The 13,586-nt window shown below is 50.2% G+C and overlaps 1 protein-coding gene across 1 annotated transcript; it reads left to right on the top strand.

The window, feature by feature from the left end:
* The first annotated feature begins 499 nt into the window (after positions 1-499).
* Positions 500-12,964, top strand: STC2 (stanniocalcin 2). The gene is made up of 4 exons (XM_048320182.1): positions 500-841; positions 2,983-3,125; positions 5,562-5,773; positions 9,285-12,964. Exons 1-4 carry the CDS (start codon positions 691-693, stop codon positions 9,670-9,672), a joined length of 894 nt encoding a protein of 297 aa, XP_048176139.1. The 5' UTR covers positions 500-690; the 3' UTR covers positions 9,673-12,964.
* The last annotated feature ends 622 nt before the right edge of the window (positions 12,965-13,586 follow it).

Here is a 13,586-nt window from a genome sequence, read left to right as displayed (position 1 = left end):
AAAAGAGGGAGTGGAGGGTTTCCAAGAAAGTCATTGCAATAGCTGCTTCGGAGACGGATTTTTTTTTTTTTTTTTTCTTTTAGATCAAGTCTTGCCATGAGGCGGCAGTGCCGCAGGACGGCCGGCACTGGCAGCCGGCTCCCGGCACGGGCACCCCGCTGCTCCCCGCACAAGGCCAGCAGCGGCTGGAGCACCCCGAAGTTGCCCGCGGAGGGGGTGGGGGGACCGCCCGCTCTCTGCCTCCTCCCTCCAAAGCGTGTCAAAATCCCGCTTTTTCACCTCTTTTTTTAACACAATTTTTTTTTCCCTATCTCTCCCCCCCCCCGCCCCGGCGGGTGCCCGCTGCCCCCCGCACCCCCATCCCCCGGCGCGGCGCGGGCGGGGCGGGGGGCGGGCGGCTGCAACCTGCCGGCGGGGCAGGGCCGGCCCCCGGCGGGCGGGCGGAGCGGGGCGGCGGCTGCCATTGGCCGCGGCGCGGAGCGACACCTGCTCGGCTCCCTCATGCGAGTGACACCGGGGCTCGGCGGGGATATTTGAGGCTCCCTCCGGCACCGCCGCCGCCACTCCGCGCTCGCCGCCGCGCCGGGCACATGCGGTTCGCGGGGCCGCGGCGAGCAGCGCGCTGGGCCCGGGTGCGGCACCCCGCGGGGGAGGACGCGGCGGCGGCGGCGGCGGGGGGAAGGCGCGACCATGTGCGCGGAGCTCGGCGGAAAGCTGGTGGCCCTGGCCCTGCTGCTGGCCAGCGCCCGGGCGGCCGCGGGCACTGAGGCCACGCACCCGCCGGAGGGGCCGCAGGACAGGACCCCGCAGCAGAAGGGGCGCCTGTCCCTGCAGAACACAGGTACGGCGGGGGGGCACCGGGCTGGCCTCTGCGTGTACCCCCTCCCCTCGCTGCTGCTACTGCTTCTGCTGCTGCAGCCGCGTTGAGTTATGACAGGCGTTTTATTTCGGTGTCCGACTGCCAGGCGTAAATCATCGCAGGAAATCGGAGCTCGCTGCTAATTACCTTTAAAGCCCGGCTCTGCCAAGCACGTGTTGCCCGTGCACAGCCGCGGCCCCACGCCGGGCTCGCCGCGGCCCCGGGGTGGCCGGAGCCCCGCGGAGATGCTGCGAGCCCGGGGAGGAGAAAGTTTCTCGGCGCAGCGCTTGGAACCGGGTCGAGGGCCGGGGGCAGCCGGGAGGGCCGAGGGATGACCGGTGCTCTGCCCCCTCCGGAGGGAGCCGTGCAATGATGCAACGGGCCGGGGGTTTCTCTCCTCCTCTCCCGCCCCCCGCGCTCCCTCCCCCGGGTATTATCTGCCTAGGAAGAGAGAGCTGGGGCGTGCACTTCGCTGGATCGCTTCCCAGCCGTGCAAAGAGAGAGCGCGGGATCCAGACGCTTCCCTTCCCCCCCTCCTTCATCCCCCCCCTCCTCCTTTTCTCCCTTTTCCCTTTTTTTCTTTTTTTTTTTTTTTAACACTCTCCGTGCTGCGAGACGTGTTTAAACACACACGAGCAGGAATGCACGAATGCCCATTAGGGACTGCCACATGTGAATCACGGCACTGTGCAGTTCTCAGCACGCTGGAGCCAGGACATGTGATCCGGCAAAGGGTTTGCATCCGGATGCCAACACAAGCACCACAGCCGCGCTCCCGGCCCCGAAAGCGCCCGGCTCCGCGCTCCGCAGCGCTCCACAAAGGGCTCCAGTGCCCCTTTTCTCCCCCCCCCCCCGTGCGGGTGTGTTTGCGCAGCTTTCCGCCTGTGGCTCAGACAATCCCTGGATCCCACCCCGGGGCTCCCCTGTGCCACCCCCAGATGCGCTTTCAGGGCGGGTAGAAGGGGGAAAAAAAAGTGCGGCGGCAGTGATTTGGGTTTGAGCTGATGGGGGGGTCGTGAGAACTCCGGCAGGCTCCGCATTTACATCCGCGGCTCCTCTCTGTGCCTTGCAGCGGGTGGAAATTAGACCGAAAGTTGCTGTAAAGACTTGCAAATGGACCGCATGGCAGAGGGGGAGGCTGGGGATGGCTGAAACACGCTGCGGTTCGAGGGGGATTAGGCTGGCTCCCAAGGGCGAACTTTAATTAAAGGTACCACAGGGCACAGAGTACAGGAATTCTTAGCATCCTCAGTTCTGGTCTAAAAGCTGCCCCTGTTTAACTTTATCCCCAGGCTTTTTCAGCAACCACCTTCCCTCTGGCAGTACTACTACATCCATTTTTTTTTAAAGGACCAGATGCTGTCATGTTAAGAATTAGATTTTTGGGTTGGTGGGGTTGTTTTTTCGGTTTTTTTGGGTTGTTTTTTTTTTTGAAAGTGAGTATTAGACAGCATTTTTTGCAGTATTACATAACATCTGAAAGAGCAGAATAAACACATGTGCAACAGCTAGCTCCAGTACATCTCTTTTATGTACTACATATGTAAATATAAATCTATTGATTTGTGCATAGCTGAGCACACAGTTGCATTTTTGTCCAACACTTGGTGCAAAGGACTTTATGTATCAGTGGGAGTTTTACCATTAACTTGACAGACATCCTGACAGGCAAAACCCGGTGGTCTGTAAAAAACATTGTGCTGAATGGCCAGAAACTTGCTCAAAGTACCAAAAATGAAAAATTTCGGCTGGCTGGGTCCTGGGCTTCTCGTTTTAGCACTTGAATTTTCTGGGGGGGCTTTGCACAAGCCAGAGAGCAAAACTCATGCCTGTCCTTTGCTCCTGAGGAATTCAAGAGCATGAGACAGTTCTCAAGTGAAATAGCTTGACGTAAGCATAGTGGATTTGGCATTTACTTCTTGGATATCACTTTCATAACGTAATACACCCAAGTTTTGGCCTAATTCCTGCAAAAAACGGGCACGCTGCGGGTACAATTAACCATTGTCACGCATTTTTCTCTCAAACTGATGCTGGTAGCAAAACAACTCTCTCCCCCCTACCCACCACCAGTTTTTCCATGAAGAGTTCTTCAAATTAACTCTAACCAATGCTCGTTTTAGCTGAAATCCAGCACTGCCTGGTAAATGCTGGCGATGTGGGATGCGGAGTGTTTGAATGCTTTGAGAACAATTCTTGCGAGATCCGAGGCTTACACGAGATCTGCATGACATTCCTGCACAACGCTGGAAAATTCGATGCCCAGGTAACACGGGGAAATGTCCTACCTGTCTGCTTGCTTCTGACACACACATGGCACGTACTGCAGTTCCTTAACACCTCTTTGCACAAAAAAATTCCCAGAGCGAGTCTACTTTAGCTGTGATTTACTAATTCACTAGGAGGAATTTTTCTGTTGGAAGGTCCAGAATCAGGACCTCAGGGCAGTAATAAAGCAGCGGTGTGCAACCTGTCCCAGGAGACAGGCTGCAGCTCCCTGGATCCCTTCCACCTACTGTACCCAGGATAACTCCAGCAGAGCACTTCATGGAGCCAAACATGGTTTTAAGAAACACTGGGTGGCTGAAGCCTCTACACCATGTTTGTTCAAAGCCGGCTCTGAGATGCAGCTTGGGCTCCCAATTCATTTAGAATTATCTCAGGATTTCCCAACAGGCAGTTTACTAAAGTTGGCCCTCAAGACTTGCACTCAACCAGCCCACACAACCCCCTAAAGCTGCTGTACTCAAACAAGCCTCGGTTCGAGCACTGAAGTTAAAATACGTTACTTCCATGGTATGTGCTATTAAGTTTGTCTCCTTCATTTTCTCCCCAGACCATTTATGCATCATTGAGACATCCTGTTATTATGTCTTGTAAACCTCCTCTCCCATTTCAGTGTGGAGGGAAGGGAACATTCTGACGGGCCAGCGGCATTTGGCTTGACCAGGCAGTTTACAGAATAACTTGACTGAAAGCACCAGCTACATGGCACTGCCAAAAGCGTGGCACAAAGTAGAGCTGCCCTCAGGATCCAGCCTGTCCCATGAGGGGTGGTGGGACTGCCCAGTAGGGAGCACTTTTGAAGGGCTGGAGCTTTAGGTTCAAACGCTCAAGGATGTAGGAAGGGCCTGGTTACTCATTAAAATGGGACTCGCTGCTTTTGTGGGTATCTGAAAACCTTCGACTTCATTTCCAAGTGGCTTCCAGAAAACACTCGTTTATTTTTGCGCAATATTTCTGCCTGCGAAGAGAGTTGACCAAAGAAGTAGAGAAGGAAAGTTGGGAAGGCAGGGAATGGTGCTTGTGGAGGCTGAGAGTAGCCATGGGTGCCAGATCCCCAGATACAGCTCATCAAATCCAGCCTGTTTCACGTCCAGGCAAAGATTGAAACCCCTGGAGCTTTGTTTAACATGAAGGTGACTTCAGCCTCTGCTGTGACATGGCTTTTCACAGCTCCTCTCTGTATCATCTCCAGTGATTTCAAGCTGCATTAAATGACAAGACTAACATTGGCCATTTTCTCTTCTCTGCTCTGAAACCTGAGAATTTGTCAGTTTGGGTTTATATAAGAATTCTCTTTTTCATCCCTGTTTGCCTACTGTGCTGTGTTTTGTTTGTTCCTGAAGGGAAGGGCAAGAGAGTGCCTTTAGTTTGGGAAATAGGGATGACGACTGAAGCAGCTCTTTGATCAGCACGAAACATTTCTGGCTTGAAACAATTTGGGGACAACATCTGCTTGCAGGTCTGGGTGAATCTCATTTAGTGTCAGTGGAGCTGGGCCTGTGCACCCTTGGGATAAAGGGGAGCAAGGATTTGGTCTTTGTGGAGCACCTGTGTAGAAGAATCTGAGGCTGATGAAAAGGTGGAGGCAGTGCAGGGAGCTTCCATGGGCCTATTGCTCAGCAAAGTAAAGGGAGTCTGAGCAGAGCTGCAGCTCCAGAATCCGATAAAAGAGGAAAGGAAGGGATGGGTTTGATGCCCACCAAGCAACTGAGTGAAGGAATCCCAAACAGTGGTTAAAGAGATGCTGCTAAAACAGCTTTCCTCCACCTTATTTTTTAGCTTCTTGATTTGATTTTCCTAATCTTACTTAGAATTTCTTGCAACAGGCATGAAGACGCTGTAAGATTATGATTATTATTATTAATGCTGATTTGAGTCCCTCTCTGAGGAAGAAAATACTGATGGATGGGGAATAGGGCAGGTGCATATAGATCGTGTCTCTGAGTTTGTAAACTACTTTTAAAGTGAAAAAAATAAACCCTACAGTTACTGAATGGGTACCTGCTTGTGGTCCTGAGGAGCTCAGCCACGGGAGGATGCCCTTCCTTTGTGTGAACCTGTTGTTCTGCCACCCTGGAAGCAAATTAACCCAGTAACTCCAGCACTGAATTACTTCAAGGTGCTCACTTTTGCTCTTTCCCTCGTTGGGCGTTCAGCTGTTGGGGCAGAGGAAACCTCAAAGTACCAGTGAGGAAGCTCTGGGTGTTTCAGGTCTACTGGGATAGCAAAGCTGGGTAACGTGGCATGGTCTTTAAGGGCAGAGAAACAGAGAAGAAGGGGAAAGCCATTAAGTGATACCCTTAGCACTGTAATAACCCTTGACATTGTCCTGCAGAGAAGCAGCTGGCTGGGCATAAATCAGCTGCTGTGCTTAATGGACAAAAATACAGACCTACTCCATTTCTTTCCTTCTCAGGGAAAATCCTTCATTAAAGATGCTCTGAAGTGTAAGGCTCATGCCTTGAGGCATAAATTCAGCTGCATCAGCCGTAAGTGCCCTGCCATTAAAGAGATGGTGTTCCAGTTACAGCGGGAGTGCTACCTGAAGCATGACCTCTGCTCTGCTGCCAAGGAGAACGTCCAGGTCATTGTGGAGATGATTCACTTCAAAGACCTGCTGCAGCATGAGTAAGTGCCTCCGTGCTGGTGCAGTCAGAGCGTGGGAGCTCCTTCCAGGAGTGCCAGTGGGCTGTGCATCTGCCCAAGAGCTGTTTCACCTCCTTCTGGCCTTAAGCACCTCTTGTTTTCTCATGTACAACACCAAGGTAAAGCTTTCTTTGCAGGGCCCCTTGAAGTTTGTGTACAAAGGGTGAGATGTACAAAGGGTGAGATGTGTGGAAGGAGGTGAAATGGGTTGAAGTTGGATCTGCCAGTCCCCTTGGTGCTCTGGCAAATACTCCCTCAGTGTCTGCCACTTCCACAGGCATCTCTCAATGGTTTTTTTGCTTTCTGAGCTCAAAGGCATCATTTTGGCCCCAGTATCCTGTTAGAGGTGACAGCTAGAGAAGGGGAAAGAAGGTTTATGCAAAGTTGTCAGCAAGATGATAATTTCTTCTTTAAATACATACTTTGAAATGTCTTGTAGTTAATTGTCCCTGAAAGAGCTGCAGTCCCCCAGGTAATCTCCCATTCATCTTACTCTTTATTAATCTCAGATGCTTTTTAATAAAACATGGGGTTGTACAAAATGAAGGCACAAGTCAGATTTTTGAGGACTTCATTCCCCTGACTGGGAGCACAGCTGTCCTCCAAGGAATGGCAGGCACAAATCCTACTTGGAATTGATCAAAGCTGCTACATGACAGCAACAAACCAAGCACAAGCTGTTTGTACTGACTCTTTGTGCACAGATGCAAAAATCAGAGCCTGTTTTTCTTGCAGGTGAACGTCTCACTCCTGAAACAAGAAGGCTGAGCCAAAGCCTGGCATCAGGCTTAACCTTAGAGCATCTTCCTACCACACCTCTGTGCCTTGATATTAGCACAGAAACTCCAAATCCCAGCAGTCATGACAGACAAATTTTTTTACAGAATCACTTCTTTGGGAATTTTAGCCTTGCATTTATTTTCCTCACTATCCAAAGGAGCTGTGCTCTGATTGCCTTAGTGCTGAAAACCAACCCCCCCCCCCCCCCCCCAATACTTCAGCTGCAGTCACAGAGAGATGCTTCAGTGCCAGTTTAGTCACATAAATCCTATGCTGTGGTTTGTTCAAGCTGGACATGGTGGCCTGAAAGCAAGGCCCTTTCCCTGGACATTCCTGAGGCTGGGATCAAAGGCATGGCTGGGGGCAGAGCTGCTGTGCCCAGGGCCATGGGCAGCATCCTGCCGGCTGGGGGAGAAGGGCAGCAAGGCTCCATCCTGCCCAGCAGCACCTCTCTGGGCACTGCCTGGGCTGTGTCAGCAGCTATAAATTGGGTACTTGGCACCAATTAACCCCCCCCCCCATCATTGGGGATGAAAAGAACTGTGTGAGCCAAAAACCTGTCCAAAGAGGAATGAGTTATCCCTTATTTTATGAACGGGCTCAAGCAGGAATGCTCAGAAGCAGCTGCTTATTTCTGGGGAACTGAACTGGGGGTTGTTGGTTGAGAAGAGAGGGTCATTCAGCTGAACACCTATAATTTGCATGATCTCATTTAGCGCTTCCTACGCTCCAGCATCTCCCAGAGTGGGAGCTCGGCTCTCCTATGCGGGACTCCCCAAATAGAACCAGCCAGCCTCCTCCCCTCCCCTAAATTTAGAGGCCATCTCTGAAGCTCTTGAACTAAGGAACTTGTTCGAGATCAATAGGCAAGTGTGGCAGAGCTGGAAATAAAATCACGTCTGCTGACTTGCAGCCTTGTGCTCAGTTCAGGTACTCTGGTCAGGCCAGCTGAAATGCAGAAAGTAAAACAGGCAAGGAGAAATGGGCTGGTATTAATGCACAGGGCTCTGGCAGGCTCTGAATACCTGAAATATTTGGCAGCTGAGCCACTTTTTAGTCATACCAGCAACCTTTTTTCTTACAAAGATTTCTGCAAAGGTTTTGCCCAATTTTAAGAACTCATTTCTTTGGGGGGGGGGGGGGGGGGGGGGCGTTTTATACCCTTTTGCTGGACCACTTTGTATGCAACGTGCTCAGCTCTCTCTTATCTCCTACTTTACATTTAGAACAAAAACCTAAGAGCAGAGAAGCAAGTGGCAGCTCTCAGGCTTGTTCTCTGTTTTGTTCTGACTGTTCTCTCCCGATGAGTGTTCGGAACACGGTCAGGCGGCAAAGCCTCCTCCTGAGTCAGCTGTGGGGGTCAGGCTGATTTGCTATGGTGGAAGTGGTGACAGGCCTTGGCAGATTGGTCCCTGCTGCATTCCAAGTAACTTTTTTGTTGGTTTTTTTTTTTTTTTTTTGAGCAGCAGGAACAATCCAACTATGGATTGTTGATACTTTGAGATAGGGGAATAGGTGGCTCTCCAAGATTAGCGATTCAAAATGAGTTTAAGCAGTTGGGTAAAGTCAGGCACTGTTCATAATCTGTTGCTTTTCCTCATTTCTTCTGACTTAAGTTAATAAGAAGAGATTTAAGCTTGTCCACAGCCACCAGAGCTGGTGGATGGGGTGCCCAGGAGGTCCATCCCCACCACCCACCCCACACAGCCATGACTGCTGACCCCCCGGGCACTTTTCCACTTGTGCTGTGGATGGTTCCTGCTGTGGAAGATTTTTAAGCACGTCCTTCTGGGCCTGCAAGCAGCTGAGCAGTTGTGTCAATAGACAACATCAATATTGACCCACAAAACTTGTGACCACAACTATTTTAAAATTGCTGCACTCGGTGACCTGTGCCTGAGAAGCCCAAGTGCCGTGCTCGAGCTGCTGGTGCCTTGGGGACACTCAGGGGTAGGTGGGAAGCACAGAGGGGATTGAGCCAGGGCATATTTCGAGGCCTTGTTTGACTGGGAAAAGATGCTGAAAGCTCTGTAAGGAAATGAAGAAATAAAACTTGGTGTGGGAAGAAAAAGTGCCACCGAAGTGGATTCCATGTGTCTGAGCTCTGTTCAGGCAGATCCTGAGTCCAGATAGGATCTTGCCTGTGATGGAGATCAACACCCAGTGCTCCAGAAATGATGAGGAAAGCCAGAGAATCTCTAGCTGAGTATTTATTGCTTTTGTAGAGGTGAGAAAATGCCTCCCTCTTGCAGACTGGTGGCTGGCGAAGGCTCTGTACCTACCATTCACCCAGAGCCTGTTTGGTGAAGCTGATGGCTCTGGACAGAAGCAAGTGTCCTGAGTATTAAAGATGGAAGGGTATGGAAAGAGTTGGAGACAGAAATTGTGAGATGGCTCTTTCACTTGCCAAGCAAGACCTCATCTGTTCCTCTGGTGAACATACCAGTTGTCCCAGACTATCTCCAGGGGGAGAGCAAGCACGATGAATCCAGAGAGGCTTTGACAGGATGCCACTGTGCATTTCCTGCAGCGAAATAGCTGATCAGAAGATGGGATTTTACATAACTGACATGGTGCAGAATTGCTGCTGAGTCAGGGGGTGCCAGGGGCTCACACCACTGGATTTGCTGTGCCCAGGGAGGCTGAGGCAGATTCTTCACTGATTCCCTTGGATGGTTTTTGACTCTCCTCTCACTGTTCCCTTTACCTCCAGGCCTTACGTTGACCTAGTGAACATCCTGCTCACCTGTGGCGAGGAGGTGAAAAAGGCAATAACGAGGAGCGTCCAGGCCCAGTGTGAACAGAACTGGGGAAGTCTCTGCTCCATCCTGAGCTTCTGCACCTCGGCCGTGCACGGAGACGCCGTCCTGGGAGCCGAGAAGAAGGCGGGGGAAGGCAGCAGGGCCGGTGCTGGCCGTGGGGACATGGTGGCCCACGCCGAGCCCGAGCACAGGGAGAGCTCACGAGCAGCCAAGGGAGAGAGAGGTACCAAGGGCCACTCCAACGCCCGGGTCAAAGCTGGGGGCCACAGTCCCAAAGGGGCCCACGGGATCCTGGACCGGGCAGACGAACTGTCCGACTTCTCTGACATCCGGAGGTGAAAAAAGGCACCAGCTCCCCCTTCCCCCCCGCCCTCCCCCAGAAACCTCCTCCCTTGAGTTCCATCCTCCCGTCTATGGACATTCCAAAGCATTTCCCATTCAGAGGTCAAGCACAGGGCATTGCAAGATATCTATGGACCTCGGCATCAGTGTGTATATAGTAGCAAAGGGAGAGCAGTGGCAATGGGTTATCGATCCAGCAAACTCGACACTCGGGTGGCAAAATGTCTCCAGCTAAATTCTTTCCCCCTTTTTTATGAAACGGACATCATCTGAAATTTAGGATCTTGTTTGGGGGTTGTTGGGTTGGGTTTGGGGTTTGGTTTTGGGGTTTGTTTTGTTTTGTTTTTTTCCCTTGGTCTCCTTGGCAGGGGAGAAGGTTCCAAGCGGGCTCTGCCAGACTGCATGTGGCTGCTTGTGGCTTAGCACCTCCAAAGGTTTAGGGCACAGCCTTACAGCAGATGGCTAAATTCCAGGGGGATTTGGTTTCTGCCTGTGGCTGGGAACGCCAGAGCTCAGGGCTCTCTATGTGAAGCTCTCTAATGAAGTAGCTGCCCCGTCTCTGGCACAGGAACCGTGTGGTCTGGAGCTCCACCACTTTCTCTGAAGTAACTTCTGAGCCATTGTTCCCACCTGGGTGACGCTGCCTGGTTTTAAGTGCCCCCTGTTAGTTTTTTAACCACTGCATCACTTGACACTTGCTGATCACAGAACCATATCCAGTCACTTCCCAGGCAGGTAATCAGCTTCCAGACAAGGCAACGTGACTGTTAAGACTTGCACAGGGTGAAGGACCCCCAGAAGTATTCTCGTGGACCTCTGAAAACCCTGTGCATATTCTCTGCTTCCATCTGCCCCCTCAGCGATACAGGTCTTCCACCCTTACAGCCCAAGCCTAAAGGGGCAGGTGTGGGCTCAGACAGCAAAGGACCCTATATATCCCCATATATTTAGTTATTAGGGCTGCACTGAAGGCCCATCAGAAGCCTGTCTCTCCTTAGCAGGTGTGGTGTGGTTTGCTGGGATGTGGAGCCCCACTCTAACCTGCCTATAGCTTGGTTTATCCAAATGCCAAAGACAAGGAGAGGGGATTGACTTGGGTTTTTTAATTCTTGTGCAGGTGACGACGACCAATCTCCACAGAGCGAGTTAGTAAAGGTGAAGAGTGTCAAGAGCTTATTGTCTTTAAGCAGTTTCAAGTGTGAACGAGGTTGTTTGGCCATATCTCTCCTACCCCCTATGCAATTGTAATTCTCAGGTTGCAGCTCTGCAATCCTTTATTCCCAGATATTGTACTGGAAGTGGAGGCTACAGCACCCACAGGGACAGGAGGGTGAGCTCTCAGCTTCCTCTAGAGAAAAAAGGGAGTTTTTCTTAGAAAGTGGAAATCACACCAGGGATTAGAGCCTTCTCATTTAGAAAGTTTGGGAGGAAAGCTGTGGGGGCAGGAAGGAGGTTCAGCAGAGACAGAACGTACCCAGTGAACTAACGTACGTCTTGCTGCATGGTGGGAAGGAGCTGCATAAACAGGAGAGGGTGTTGGAATTTGGCTACAATTTCCAACTCGGATTTCAGTTCCTGCTAAGTGAGCACGGCTCCTAATAGCTCCAGTCAGGGTTTAATGCAGGGATCCACCCGCAGAACTTGGAGGCACTGCTTTAAATAGCAGCCACGTAGGAGGCAAGAGGGGACAGTTGAGTTGCAAAGGTGTCTCCGTGATCACCAGGTCTTTGCTTAAAGACATGGCCTTGATCCCACCTGATTTTAGCTGAGTTCTGTCATGACATTTTCGTTTGGTTTCAGTGGGAAGAGCTGGGACCAGGCCAGGTGCTGTAGCAGCAAAGACCATGGAGATGGTGCAGTGAGTGTGGCATCTGCCCCATGGGGCTGGTGACAGCTCTGCCAGCCCTGGGGCACCCAGGCTGTCCCACAGCAGCTTGGTTTGGGTCTGACTCTCTTGGCCACCTCCTCTGCTCCAAAAACCTGCTGGTGGTACCCTAAGAAGGCTTCTGGTGTGTGCCTCCGTGGGTTCCCTGCAAGTGTCCTCTCCCCCTTGGTGGCACAGAACCACCACGAAGAACAAGCTCAAACCAAAAAGACAATCCAAGCATTTTAGCACAAAAACAAACAATAAAAAATTTAAAAAAAAAAAAAAAAAAAAAAAAAAAAAAAAAAAAAAAAAAGCAAACACAAACCAGAAACAACAACTTGCTACCAATGTTCTTGCATTGAACTAAAATAAGATCCCTCTGTCATTAGAGGTCTTGATTCATCAATGGGAACCAAACAGAGATCTACATCTTTGAATGTCTCAGTCAACATATCACCTCAGCATGCATACAGTTTTATTTGTATTCTTTGGTTCTGTGGGGAAAATTGTGTATTCCCCTTGTTTAGTCAATGAAAATTGGGGAGGGGGGGTGGACAAGCTGTGGGTGGGAGGGATTTTTTGTATAAGGCATCATTTTTTTTTTTTCCTCTGTGTGTGAAGATTTTATGTGTTCATCTACTGATTCCACATATGCTATTATTGTAAATATTTTACATTTCTATTTATTATAGTGTCCCCGTTTAAAAAAAGAACACTGCTGGCTATGATAATTTAAACGTATGTCATGACCTGTGTTGTATATATTCATGCCACTAGTATGGGTTTTTTTATGTTTAAAGCTGCGTAAATATAGTTTTATACAGTTCCATAATGTTATTGACAGCATAAATCATTTATTTATTGTTAAACCTTTCTTTCATATCTAACAGATAAGGGTGCGTTTTACCTGAGATTATTTTATTGTGACATCTACATAGCCTTAATTCTTTATAAAACAAAAAAGGAGAGAAAAAAAAAAAAGTCCATTTAGATACTGTATGATGCTTTAATTAACATTCCTTATGAACTTGCTGTTCATGAAGGAGGTTTAGCTTAAAAGCCAAGGTATGAATGTTTCCTTTATGCTTTGCATCTGGAATGAGCCTTGTTCTGGAGTGAAAATACTGCGAGAGAAGCAAAACGCCTACAGGAAAAAAGATAGCAGTAAACCCTGGAAAATGCTGTCCTAACTTACAGTGCTGAACTAAAAGGAGGAAAAAAAAAATAAAAGGAAGAAATAAATAAAAGACAAACTGTCCTTAATTCCGAATCTCTGGGAGAAAAACATACTGGTTTTATCTCGTGTAGAGTTTGCAGCCAAATAAGCTTGTAAATAAAGAAAATGCATATGGCTTTAGACAAAGCTCTGTACCTTTCACACACTATTATTTTCCTTAAACACTAATAAATGTTTTGAATAAGTCTGTGGCTGGGTTTTGTTTAGCTGGAATTTCAGCTGCTGGGAGATAAGGGGGTAGGAAAAGCCCTCTGAAGCTGAGCCAGCAGCTGCAGCCAAGGGGGGCAGAGGTGATTTGTCTGCTCGTCCCCCACAGCCGGGCAGGGACAGGACATGGGGACAGAGCCAACCCTTCTTCTAGAGCAGGGCGCAGACCTCAGCCCTGGAGTGTCATTCCCCAGGAGAGGGAGACCTCGCTGGCTGCTGATGTGGGACCTGGAGGCTGGGTTTGAGGCAGAAAGGGAGATGCAGAACCAGCTCGAGGGCGAAAAACAGGGAGCAGAAGCTCGTGCCCTTCTCAAGCTCAGACAAAGCTCCTTCGAGAGGTTTTCCCTTAGCAGGAGCCATGGACTGGGATCCCTGCAGCTTGTCAGAGCCACCTCATGGCTTTAAACCAGCAGGTTCAGGCTAGGGAAGGAGCAGAGGATGCAGCTGCTGGGGTTTCTCCTCGCTGCCCTGACGATCCTGGATTCCAAAGCCCCTCGGGAGCTGGCACACTGCGCTCAGCCAGGCTGGCTTTAGGCACAGCCCAGCATCCATAAGTGCATCCTGTAGGAGCCAGGGAGGGGATCTGTGGCTGACCACAGC

Source organism: Corvus hawaiiensis, chromosome 15, assembly GCF_020740725.1.
Source record: "Corvus hawaiiensis isolate bCorHaw1 chromosome 15, bCorHaw1.pri.cur, whole genome shotgun sequence".
In the NCBI taxonomy this organism is placed as follows: domain Eukaryota; kingdom Metazoa; phylum Chordata; class Aves; order Passeriformes; family Corvidae; genus Corvus; species Corvus hawaiiensis.
Note: the sequence above shows the minus strand (reverse complement) of the source record. Positions and strands in the feature narration are given on the sequence as shown.